This window comes from Ambystoma mexicanum, chromosome 5q (assembly GCF_040938575.1).
Source record: "Ambystoma mexicanum isolate Mex_15411 chromosome 5q, UKY_AmexF1_1, whole genome shotgun sequence".
Taxonomy (NCBI): domain Eukaryota; kingdom Metazoa; phylum Chordata; class Amphibia; order Caudata; family Ambystomatidae; genus Ambystoma; species Ambystoma mexicanum.
The window spans coordinates 944,127,401-944,139,547 of NC_090933.1; the positions used below are offsets into that span (position 1 = coordinate 944,127,401).

Here is a 12,147-nt window from a genome sequence, read left to right on the forward strand (position 1 = left end):
CTTTTGCTTACACTTTGTCATTAGGTTCCCTTGTCCCTAAGGTGAGTAGGAAACCTTTTCCCTCTCTCAGCTAGTATTTTACTCTTTTTATGGGTGACCTTTTTATGTCTCTCCATAGTGTATGGTTGGAGTTCTAGTTTCCTTTAACTTTTTGGACTTCGGCTGGGTTGTCCCTTTGGACTGCCCTGTTAATTTCTCTTGCATGTACTTGGGTGAACTACTGTTGCCAAGTAGTAAAGAGGGATTTTAATTCCATTTACATTTTGTATGAGTGAGCCAGCACACCCCACCTTATGTGGAGCACTAGGGGGAAACAATGTATCCCTGTGCTTGCCTACCTATAGTATTTTTGTTACAATTGCAAGTATACTTTAATGGCTGGTGGCACTGGTTTTACCTTAGTGACTTTACTCTTATTACTCACAGTCTGTTAATTCAGCCACGGTAATGCACAGAAGGGCCACCATTCTACTAGATTGGTGGGTCCCTTCTTTTTCACCATTTTTAAGTATGCATGTTGTTTGAGGTCTTCCTCTGCCATTCTAGGCAGGAACGACCTCAGTGAAAGTTTTGTCTTTGGCAGGGATCCTTTGGATTCCCCACCCAGGCTCCAGAGTGTGCGATAAGGCAGGAAGCTAGTGAGGAGTGCAAAACTCTGCAGCCCTTTGTCTTCCTCTTTGCCTGAAAGGAACGAAGTCCCAGTGGAGGGCTGTCTTTGCTGACTGTACAGCCAGACCACCCCTTTCTGTAAACTGCAGGGAGAGATTACAGAAGTTGTGCTGTGGTTCCTGATAAATACTCCGAATCTGGAAGCTGTTGACAAGTCAACCACTGGAAAAGGAAGTAACTGAAGAAGACAAGCAGAGACGCCTGGAGACGCTTTGCAACACTGAAGCGGCCATTGCTGCCCTGACCCCGTTTTCTATGCGACAGAGGAGCTCCTAAGAAATGTGTGTCAGGGGACCTCCCTCGAGACTGCTGCTGAGAGATCGCATCCATTGTCCCGCCTTTCCTCACCAGACCAAGTAATCCAGAGGTCGGGTCCAGCGCTGCTACATCGTGGAGAATCCAGCCACAAGCATTTCTTCAAACCTAGGTACTGCGGGGAGAAAGTTACTGCTTACCCTGATCCGTGAAGTCTCTCCAGAGCGTTGGAGTGCACATAGACGTGTCCAGGGTACGTTCCCCCCCTCTTACCTCCGACCCAAGCTGCTGCTTATGTCCCTTTAGCAAGTCCTTCATCCAACGTTGGTATAATATTCCAGCATTTTTAAGATTAAAAAATATCCACAGGAGTTTTCGTTGTTCTGCTGCTTTTCAAGACGGAGTCTCTCCAAACCGCCATTTAGCTAGGGTTGCATTTTGGACTTTAAAAGCCTTGCTGTGTGAAGAAACAGCCTCGAGAACCTTAACCTTGCTAATATTTGTCTAACCAACAGTTTTCCTGCCTAAAAGACTATTTTATGTGGTTTTGCTAACTAAATGTAATCACTGTATTTCTTCTGTCTTACGTGTGTGCGTGGTACAACCGATAAACAGTAGAACTGTCATTAGTGTCAAACGCTTTAATAATTGTAACCGCAAGCACCTTGTTCTATGTCATATTTCTGCATTTTAAAGAGCGAACACAAAAAGACTGATTTTTCCTGCTGTTTTTGTGTTGGCTTTAAAATGCCAAAATATGACTTACTGCGCCCCCTCCGCCCCTCGCAAGGTCTTCCCCACCCTCTCCCAGTGGTTGAATTCTTTATGGGGGGGGTAAGGTGTTCAAACTCCTGAATCCCCCGTTATCACACCCACCACCCTGTTCCCATGGTATGCCTAGCAAAGGAATGGCATTACTTTTAATGAGGTGCATTGAATTTTAAAGCATTAAAGTCTCTTAAAATAGCTTATCCATGAACATGAGCAGAAAAGATGGAGCAAACAAACATTAAAGTATTGCTGCAAATATTTAAAATTCTGTTCCTAACCAAGAAATAGAAAAGCAGGAACTAATATCAATCTTTGTTTCAAAGCAGTGCCATGAAACACTCAGGCATGAAGAACCATGGTTTTAGAGACCACACTACGCTTTAGAAACTTCTAGTGTTTAGCTTTGAAAATGTAAGTACATGTTCTGAATATTATCCGGTGGTAGAGCTTGGAAAGTGTTTTTTTATTGCAAAAAGACAAGTTAATTCTATATTATGAAATGTGACATTCATTACATTTCAGCAATAAAAAAAATGACAAACTTACAGCCATGTCAAAGACACATCGAGCATCAGACAAAGCATGTATGTATGCTTGACGTTCTTTACAAGAGCTTGATACGTGAAACCTGTGAAAGAAAAAACATGTTGAAAACAAAAAACTAATACATAAAGGCCATCTTTGTCAAAAACATGATCACTTGCAGCATTAATATTATAGTACATAAATCTCTGAAAACAATACCACAGATTTACTTTGCCTGGGATCCTCTATAGACCAGCTTACCAGAGCACAAATAGGGGAAGCCTCATGAAGTGATATGGTAGACTTGGTCAACAATGTTTGGTGCTGGAAACCCAGTAGAGGCAAGGGCAATCCCGGAGTTCTTCAGTACCAGTCAGGTTGAGTCTGAGCCATCATTCTAAAATAATGCATCATCGATCTGCATTACCTTTTTCACTTTGAGCCAATAACAGATTAAGGGCTAGCTTGTTTGACCATAGTGGTAAATGTGGCTCGCAATAAAGGCTACGTCTTGGAAGGGGTGTCGGGTGGACAGGAATACAGCAACAGAGTTGCTTTCCATAAAGAAAACACCCACACAGAAGTAAATGAAAAAAAATTACTTTTTATCTTTTAAAAAGGTAGGTAAGACTGTTGGGGACAATTATAGGTAATTTGGGTTTATTTAAAAACATCGATACAGAGCTGGCCCTACACAACAGGTCTCAGAGTGCTTTATGAAGTTCAAAAAGAAGAATGTGAAAAAGTTCAAATGTATTCAGAATAGGATATGTAGACTGGAAAAAAAGTAAAAATAAGCCGCCCTGAAAGTGCATAACCTACCAAAAACAGTAGAAATGTTACTGCTGCTACCAGCTTGTTTTAGGCACATTTAAAAAGTAACCAAAAACACAAAAGGTAAAGCTATATCCCCATTGCACTGCACTGTAAGGTGCTGTGTGCAATTGGCAAACTACAGTAATTCCAAAAGAGACAGTCTCTCGGTACTAGCAATCTCAGGGACTAGTAAATTACACCAAAACAATTATCAAAAGGCAAGGGAAACAGAGTGCTTTACTTCCCTTCAAAAATGTCCGGACAAGTTCAAAAACTGGCAAAAAGAAGGGTGTTCCATTGAAGTCAAGGAGGGAAAGTTGCAAAAGAGAAAATCTTTCCTAACAGCTATCCACTATTAAGTCCACTATTGAGCAGCCCTACCTAAAGAATGGTTAAGGTCGGTACTACTGAAGGGCTTTGTCCCCCACCCTTAACTTTAAATTGAGCTAAGAGGAGAATCAGGAGCCAAGAATCCAAAACCGGGAAAAACGGAAAGGCCAACGTAGGACTGTTGCCACAACTAGCAACTGTAGAGCTAACAACCCTGCCTTCTCATTGACTGGTGTCACAGATGACTCACAGGTCACTTAGATTCTCAAGGAAAGTTCAAGGGTCCTTATCAAAATGTTGTGGGCCTAGGGCCAGCCCTCTCCACCTTCAGGCCATACTCAAATTAGTGCTAGTAAACTGTAACCCCTACTATCGTCTTTCTAGCTTAAGCTATAGATGGTTGCCTTAAACCATGTCTCTCTGAACTCTAAGGGATTTCCCAACTGTTTCTGCCCCAACTAGTTTGTTTTCTTCGTGTTTGGTGGATGTGCCTTTCTCTTCACTCCATTTTATTTATTAATTTTCACTCGTGCCCACTATCTCCTTCTAGCTCTTGCCACCACCTTTTGATCCGTTCTCTCCTCCCACTCCCCTTCTCTGTCCCTACTCCAGACCACTATTTCCCTTACCACTGCGCCACTACCCTCCTCCAATCCAATTATTCCTCCCTCCAATCCGCTACTCCAACACCATTCTTTCACTCACCAATATCCACCTCAGTCACTCCCTAAGCCAACCCTCCTAACATACTGGCCACACATTCACACTACACAAATATTAGTACTCCTATGCCAGCATCTCACCATTGCCAACAACATGACAAGCCACTGTTCTCTTTCTTCCTGATGGTCTCTTGGTTCACCTCCTCCTCGTCTTCTGACCTCACAAGAGAACCATCACAGTCTGGTTTCCTGCCTTCCCTTAAATCCTTCTCCACTTCCTGGGATTCTGCTGGCTCTCTGTTGGCAATTTAATTTGGTATTCTTTCCCCAGGGCGGTGTATGTTACGAGAACCGACAAGACAGGAGAATTAAGCCCCACCCACTTTCTCCACGCAAGCTCCATATGATCGGATCCCAGTCTTTGCCTTGATCGCTGCTTCAAAGGGTTCCCCGGTAGGTCTCGTTGGGCAGGGTGGGTCTTGACTTTAGGTCCTTGGGAACAAAGGACAACCATGTTTTTGTGTGAAACTGCATGCTTGGTAAGGCTCTGCCATACCATTCATTGTCTCTCCATTGATGGGAGCGGTGTCTCTCCCCTCACTGGTTTTGCGCCTCGGCAAGCGTACTCTGTGTTCCTTTCATCTCGTGACATTCGGCGCCTTTGCTGCTCTTTTAATTCTCCACCAGCCAGCCATTATGTATTGTTATGGCTTCTCGCCAACTTCATCCCTGGCAAGCTCAAATAGATGCACTATACCCACAGGCAAGACTTTCCCTAAGAGATAAGGCAGGAGGTAAGTGTTTGACCCAAGTACACCGACACAAAGATTGGGGATAGGAATTGGGTCAGTCATCCTCCCTTCCCTGCCAGGCCTCTTGCACAGTCACAGTGGGAATACCTAAACTGGTGGCAACTTACACTGGACAGGAGGGAAACAACCTGTGAGTAGCTGTGCTGTATGCTTTTGGTGCGGGACAGTTGTTGCATAGACAACTCCTAATCTTGTGACTGGAAAATGTGTGGGTATCGTCCCTGTAGAGCGAATACCTCCAGACCTTGCTACTGCTGTTTTCATCACAAAGAAAGGCTTACCTGGGACGGAAATCTGATCACATGCTGCCTGGTGTCGGCTGATCCGGTCTCGGGTCAAACCTGCTGTTTGTACAACTTGCTGCTTAGGGATCCAACTATAAAGTCCCTTCATACTCCTGCAGGGGTACATACTGTTATCTGACCCAAACCCATGACCCCTGCTGCTGTATAGTCCAATGGTGAGCATTGAATACCCCAACGATCCACTCTCCTGTAGGAGTGTTGGTTATGCTAGTCGGGGTCCAGGGGCAAATACTGGTTACACGTATTTATAGACTCCTGGTCCCCACTAAAAAGCATTAGGACATGAAGCCCATCTGCAGCTTGCCTATGGTGGCAACTCTGAGGTACAGGAGTCTTGTCTATGCCCCCCTATAAACACCAAGTACTGGTAGCATGCATTTTAATTACAGAAATATGGAATTTCAAATACTTACCATATAAATCAGAATTCGGTGCTAATTCAGCATACTGACTTTCGATCCGTCTTTAGAGCCACATCCAGCCTATTGAGCTCTGTGGTCTAGCCATAGGTATGAATTTTAATTGTACAAGTAGGGTCCCTTACCTGAACACTGGATAGAGTACAGATGGATTTCTTGAGTATTGTTGAAAATGTTGTGGCTCTGTGTAATTTATGGGATAGCTTCTGCCACACTTTAGGAACACTCGCCGTGTATAGGTCTATTCAATTGTGTCAAAGCTAAAGTGGTTCAAAAACCCTTTCGTGTTACCAAACTTTATTGGTACAGGTGTATGTTTTGTTGCTTAGCTTGTAATGTTTTCGACTTTAATGCAAGTGCATATTTTTAAAACACATTTGTGGATGGGCCCATGGCTGGCGGCGACCAAGAGGGCCACGCTCTGAAGACTCTGGACAGACCCGGGCGAGATGTCACCCAGTGCACCGCCCTGAGCCAATAATTGGGCGTCTCGGCTGCGAGCACATTACCCTGAGCCCCAGCGCAATGTTATTAGCCCCCCACAGTCCCCAGGGAGCAAAGGATGCGGAGCTGTGCGGAAGCCCGGTGAGAGCCTGCAGGGCGGTGTGGCGTGAACAAGTTTGTGGCCGCCCCGGACCAAAGGCGAGGGCGAAGCAGCCTGAGGAGGCTTGCACACCAGTGAGGAGACAACGGTGCTGAAATCAGCAGCATTCAGCAGAGGTGCAACCCGCTCCGTTGGTCGTTGCCTGGGGAGCACAGGAGAAGCAGTGACGAGCTGCGGCATTAACACAGTGGAGCTGTTCTGTAATATTTGGTATCCCATACCGATCCGGTATCCCCTGGTCTTCGGCTCATCGCCGATTGGCTGCATTAAGCGAGCGGCTGCCGTTGATGTAATGGATAAAAACACTGTTCATTCTGAGAGAAATGAGGGCAGAGGGGCTCCTCCTCTTGGGAGGCGATTTTAACATGTGGGCGGACCGGGGATTGGATCACAGTGGGAAGCTGATCCCCCACAGGTAGTGGGAGGGGGGGACCCAACAGAGGGTTCTTTGACTTAATGTGGAACCACAGGTTGGTAGATCTTTGGAGGGAGACTTGCCCAATTATGAAAGGCTATACATTTTACTCCGCAGTTCATGGCTCCAGAACCAGGATTGATTACATATTTCTGGTACACCAGCATATGAGCAGAACCGATGCTTGTAACCATCACTGGGTTAGCTGGTCAAATCATGACCTGGTTTGGGCAGACATTATATTGGGTTTAAAACCGAGGGAATCATTGTGATGGTGCAACAACCTCCTATTGAGGGATGCACTTTTTAGAGAGCAGATGATGGCAGCCATTAGAGAGTACTTTGAGTTAAACAACACTGGTGAGGTTCACTTGGAGACAGTATGTGAGGCGGCTAAAGCTACATGGCAGGGTAAATTGATTAGTGAAGGGGCGGCCAAGAAGAACTAGAACGCTCTTGGCCCACAAACTAAGATCTGAGATGCGCCTATTGGAGTGAGTCAAGGGGAAGGAAGAGGAAGAGAAGGAGAGAGACCTGGGGATCACCAGAACCAAGGGACAGGAACTTGGAGAAATAGAGATGGGTAAAATTGTAGCAGGCCTCCAACACCCGAGACAGAAATATTACGAAAAAAGGGATAAGGCGGGTGCCAGGCTGGCGGCGAAGATCCGCGCCCAGCGACCAGATAGATGGGTGGCAAAGATCAAGAATGGGAAAGAGGGGGAAAGATCGGACCCAGAGGCGATAGCGTGAGAATTCACCAGTTTCTATGAGATATTGTAAGAGAAGGAAGGAGTTATAGGAATTAGAATCCTATTTGCAGGGAGTGACCCTCCCGACCCTTAAACCTGGAGAAGTCTCTACCCTAGAGGCCCCAATAACAGATGAGGAAGTCCTTCGGGCAATATCAGGTTTGAAGCTGGGGAAGGCACTGGGAGAGGATGGGTTCACGGCAGGCTTCTAAGGCATTTGCAGGCCAACTGGTGGGATTCCTGGCGGAACTGTTCACGAATATTATGTCCACAGGGAGAGCCCCTCCGTTGTTTGGGAAAGCATTAATCATGGTCATCCCCAAAGAAGGAAAAGACCCTGCAGACTGCCGATCTTCTAGACCAAACTTCCCCCCTGAACGTGGATGCAAAGTTGTTCACCCGAATAATTGCAACAAGACTAGAGGGCCTCCTTCCAAGGCTCATCCATTCTGATCAAGTGGACTTCATACAGGGGTGGCAGGGAGCAGCCACCCTCAGGAAGTGTCGCCATCTCATGAGGGAGGCAGCACCCGTGGGGGGCAACCCAGTCTGGTGGCCATAGGTGCCGAGTCAACTAGGGGTTTCTACATGGGGTACCCGTCAGCCAGAGTTATGGTAAATGGGCGGCTATCACGTAGATTTAATCTTCAGTGAGGGACCCAACAGGGCTGCCCCCTCTCCCCCCTATTGTTTGCAATGACCATGGAGATTTTGGCGGAATATCTGAGGGGGTCCCCTGATGTGATGGGTATAGATGTGGGAGACACAACCTTTAAACTCTGCCTCTATGCAGATGATATAATTCTCCACGTGAGGCAGCCAGCCCAATCTGTCCCAGCCGCCTTGCGGGTGATAGAGGAGTTCAGGCATTTTTCAGGATTCAAGGTGAATGTGGGCACATTTGGTCCACCCCAGTGAGGGACGCAATCCCTGGCCACGAACATTATCAGTCCTGGTTTGAAGCGGAGCTTTGCAGGGTGAGTCAGTTGCTGAAAGAAAATGCATTCATAAGCATCCAGGAACTGGAGGAAGCATTGGGCATTGGCAGGCTGTCCCCACTCCTCTAAGATTGAAGGGGGTATTCATGGCAGGGAAATGGAAGCAGCATATACAGAGGCCACTCACCCCAGCAGAGAAAGTCTTGGACACGCATGTAAATATGAAAGGTCTCATCTCCTCCTGTATAGGGCGCTTTTGTCCCCCCGTGAAGGAGCAATCAGGGGTCTAAGAACGAGATGGGAGAGGGACTTGGGCTGTGAAATTGGGGACGATTTATGGGTGCGACTCTGTAGTAGGGCATTTAAGACCTCAATTTCGTGTTAATATAAGATGCACCCCATAAAACTGCTTCACAGGTGGCAATATGACCCGGTAGTACTCGCCAAGATGTTTCCAGAGGTGATCTGCCGTTGCTTGCACGGATGGGGGGAAAAAGCCAATTATTGGCATATGTGGTGGACATGTCATAAAGTGCGCACATATTGGACAGATATTTTGAGCTGGATCAAAGAGGTGGATCAGGATCCCACCCACTAGACCCAATCTTTATTATTTGGACTTGAAAGAAGGGATGAGCAATTGGACTAGCTTCTACACCTGTCAAATTATATACTTTTAGCGGCCAGAGCCTGTCTAGCTAGAACTTGGAAAAGGACCTGCCTCCCCATGAAGAAAGAATGGGTGGCAGTGGCCAGGGATATTTATTTTAAGGAAAAGATCACAGAAGCTATGCAGGGATCCAGCGTTCTGATAGAGACTGAATGGCTCGTGTTCTTTAATGCTTTTAGCAACATGGAAAGTACAGGTTGAAAATCCCGGAGAACAGGGACTCTGCCCCACCGAATAGTTAACTTGGAAAACACAGACTAATTCAGAGGAATCGGCCCACTGCCAGGGTGTATACGCCAGGGAATTATCTACTTTTATTTTGTATCAGGTTTATAGGGACACTAGTCTCTTTCATGTTTGCTCCGTAGGTTCTCTGTTTCATAAAACCAATACAAAATAAAAAAACCACCCACAATGTCATTCTCCTGCAAGAGACCTGACCCTTGAAGACCACACTGTTAGATGGCTACACATCATAGGGGATCTCAGTGAAAAAAATGCTAGAGTAAGATGTTATGGGGGTCTGGCCATTTTGATTAAAGCCTCCCTAACCTGAAGGTTTAGGGTAGTGGAGACTAACATGGACTACCTACAGGTGCTCTGTATTTTACCCTCGGGGGGGAGGGGGGACGTTAATCATTTCGAACCTCTATAACAGCCCCCATAAGGCTGAGGCAGACAGGTTAGCCAAAGTCAAGGCATTTATTGATGAGTTCTTTCTAAACAGGAGGAATCGTAATGAGCAATGCATATGGGGAGGAGATTTTAACCTCAAAATGGGTGTAGGTCTGCCACAGGATCTGTTAGATCCACTGGAGGACTGGTCACTGAACATCCCCTTGCCCACAAGGAAAAATGGACGACTGTGTAAAGCACCAGATATACCGGGTAACCTTACCTTAAATAATCACCAAGGTTGGAGGGGGGTGGGGAGCGTGGCCAGCAAGCAGGCAATGAGGACGCGATTCCTCGCTGTTCCCAGGCTGCCAGCTAGATCCTGCCTTTATCCTGACAATTCATGTTAAACTCACGAAAATAGCTTCCAAAATCGGCAGAACCCTTCTGCAACGGGTCGCTGCACTATGGGCCTGAACCGACATGTGGTTCCGGAGATACGCGCTGTGGAATCCAGAAGCGGCTCACCACGTATGCCAGACAAGATGGCCGCCGGGACTGCGAGCTAAGAGGAAGGTGCGCATTACCTTAAAGGCTCCAGTGAACCAAGCGCCCCGCAACAGCAACTACCATCACAGCGCTGAGGCCGGAATCAGGAAGACTAAACACTGATCCCGACCCAAACACTGCGAGTAAGCGGCGAGCGCGCCCATGAAAGCAGGCAGGCACTGACATCCCCTGCTCCGATATGAGGTGGAGCAACCCTGATTGAGGACGACAGAGGACCAGCCGACATTACGATCCTGATCACTGCAGCGACAAGGTGAGCTGCGCTATGGGCCCCCCGCCCGATGCGATCTCCAAGTGTCAGTGAGGCTCGGCTCCTACCAGCTGCCCCGGCGGTCGATGGGGCGGTCCCATCTGAGTCTGCGAGAAGCTGCTGTGGGCCCCTGGGAACAACGCGACCCGAGCTCGCAGGCGAACCGAGGAAAGCTGCCTGAAGGCGCTCTGGTTGCAGGAGAGCCAGGCTGACAGCAAAGCGAGCAGCGCCTGTGACAAGGAGTGAGCGGGGGCAACCAAATCAAACACGTCTCCTACCCAGAGACAGTGCGAACAAGCTAAACTGCCTACCAACAACGATACGCAGCAGAATTATCCCTGGACCCCAACCGCTCACAGTGGGACCCTGAAAGTGGAACGCGACACGTGGATTGCAACACGTTCCACAAAGTAACCGAGAACGGAAGGTAAGCTGCCTACGCCGAGGGAACGGCTGTTATTAGGTGAATGAGAACTGCGCACTGAACCTACAACGCTCCAAGCTCATAATAAAGAAGTGATGTGGATGAGCGCTGTGTGTCCAAGATTAACCCAATAAGTCGAATATCTTGTGAATACATCACCTAGCCGCCATAACACGCAGCAATAAACGTTGTTTACACACTTGAAATCGCTTGTCAGCCCGGACCGCTATCGAAAGCGACCACCTGCTGGGAGGCGAGCTTGTACAGAACCGGTGCGCCGACCTGAGTGGCAGCACGCACTTCAGAAGCTGCAGGGATTTGAGAGCAAAACATTCTGATATCACAGGCCCGACCAAAAACTACTACTGAGGACAACTGAAACGAGCACGTCTCCCAGGAAAGGAGGCAACTGGAGTACTAGACTGCTTGTCTATGGCGCGAAGCGGCAACGGGTCCCCTAATCGTGCACAAGTCTAACACACGTTTGAACTGAGACGAATAGAAACACCTCCTTCACGAAAGATAGGGTGCCGACCGAGCCAATCCTCAGGCCAACAAAATAGAGGAGGGAGAGGGCATAGGTGATAAGGCACCGGGCTTCTGGGAAGAAGCCACAAAGTGGACAGTGCATATAAACCGTAAGAGAAACCAAAAGGTGGGAAGAGATGTTAGAGATTACAACGGCACCTCCCTAGCGAGATAGAAGGCAAGGCTTTTGCCTCTGCCGTCTTCGGAGTACCGCAGCCGGGTGGTCACGGACAGCACCATTTGGTAATCAACGCTGGACAGTGCACCTGCGAAGGCGGAACAAGTGTCTCTGGTGAACCACTTGACCGGTATCCACAAGATACTGAACCAACAGCGACAACTGGATGGTGCCTTGCCGAATCGTTGCGCCTGAAGCGAGCACCCCACTGACCTAAACAGCTGCACAAACATCGGCTGAGAGGGAAGGGAGCAACTGCAAATCAACACTGGCTTTACCACAATGGGGAAAGACAGGGCAAACAACGCGACAACGCAGAGCAAAATGGAGCAGTACACAATCGCTACCCAAGTTCCCCCGCAGGAGCAGGGCAACTCTGGCGATGCACTGGGACTCAAGGATGACAATATATCCCTTAAAGACATCATGAATGCTATCGCCAACTCAAGAACCTCCATGGAAAAAAAGATGGATGGCATAAGTACTGAGGTGTCGCTATTGCGGCGTGACCTGCAAAAACTCACGGCTCATACCGGCGAAGCAGAAGGCCGCATATCGGAAACAGAGCACAGCCTGAGGACAGTAACTCACCAAATGACCGGAGCGTTGGCACGCCTCAAGGCACTGGAAGAACGAGTG

General features: G+C 47.7%; 1 protein-coding gene across 2 annotated transcripts in view; it reads right to left on the bottom strand.

The window, feature by feature from the left end:
• Positions 1-12,147, bottom strand: part of AZIN1 (antizyme inhibitor 1) — a 1,159,916-nt gene that overhangs the window by 655,223 nt on the left and 492,546 nt on the right. For both annotated transcript variants that reach the window (XM_069621462.1, XM_069621463.1), the window contains exon 7: positions 2,242-2,323. In XM_069621462.1, the coding sequence (XP_069477563.1) occupies positions 2,242-2,323 (82 nt within the window). The remainder of the gene's footprint in view (positions 1-2,241; positions 2,324-12,147) is intronic.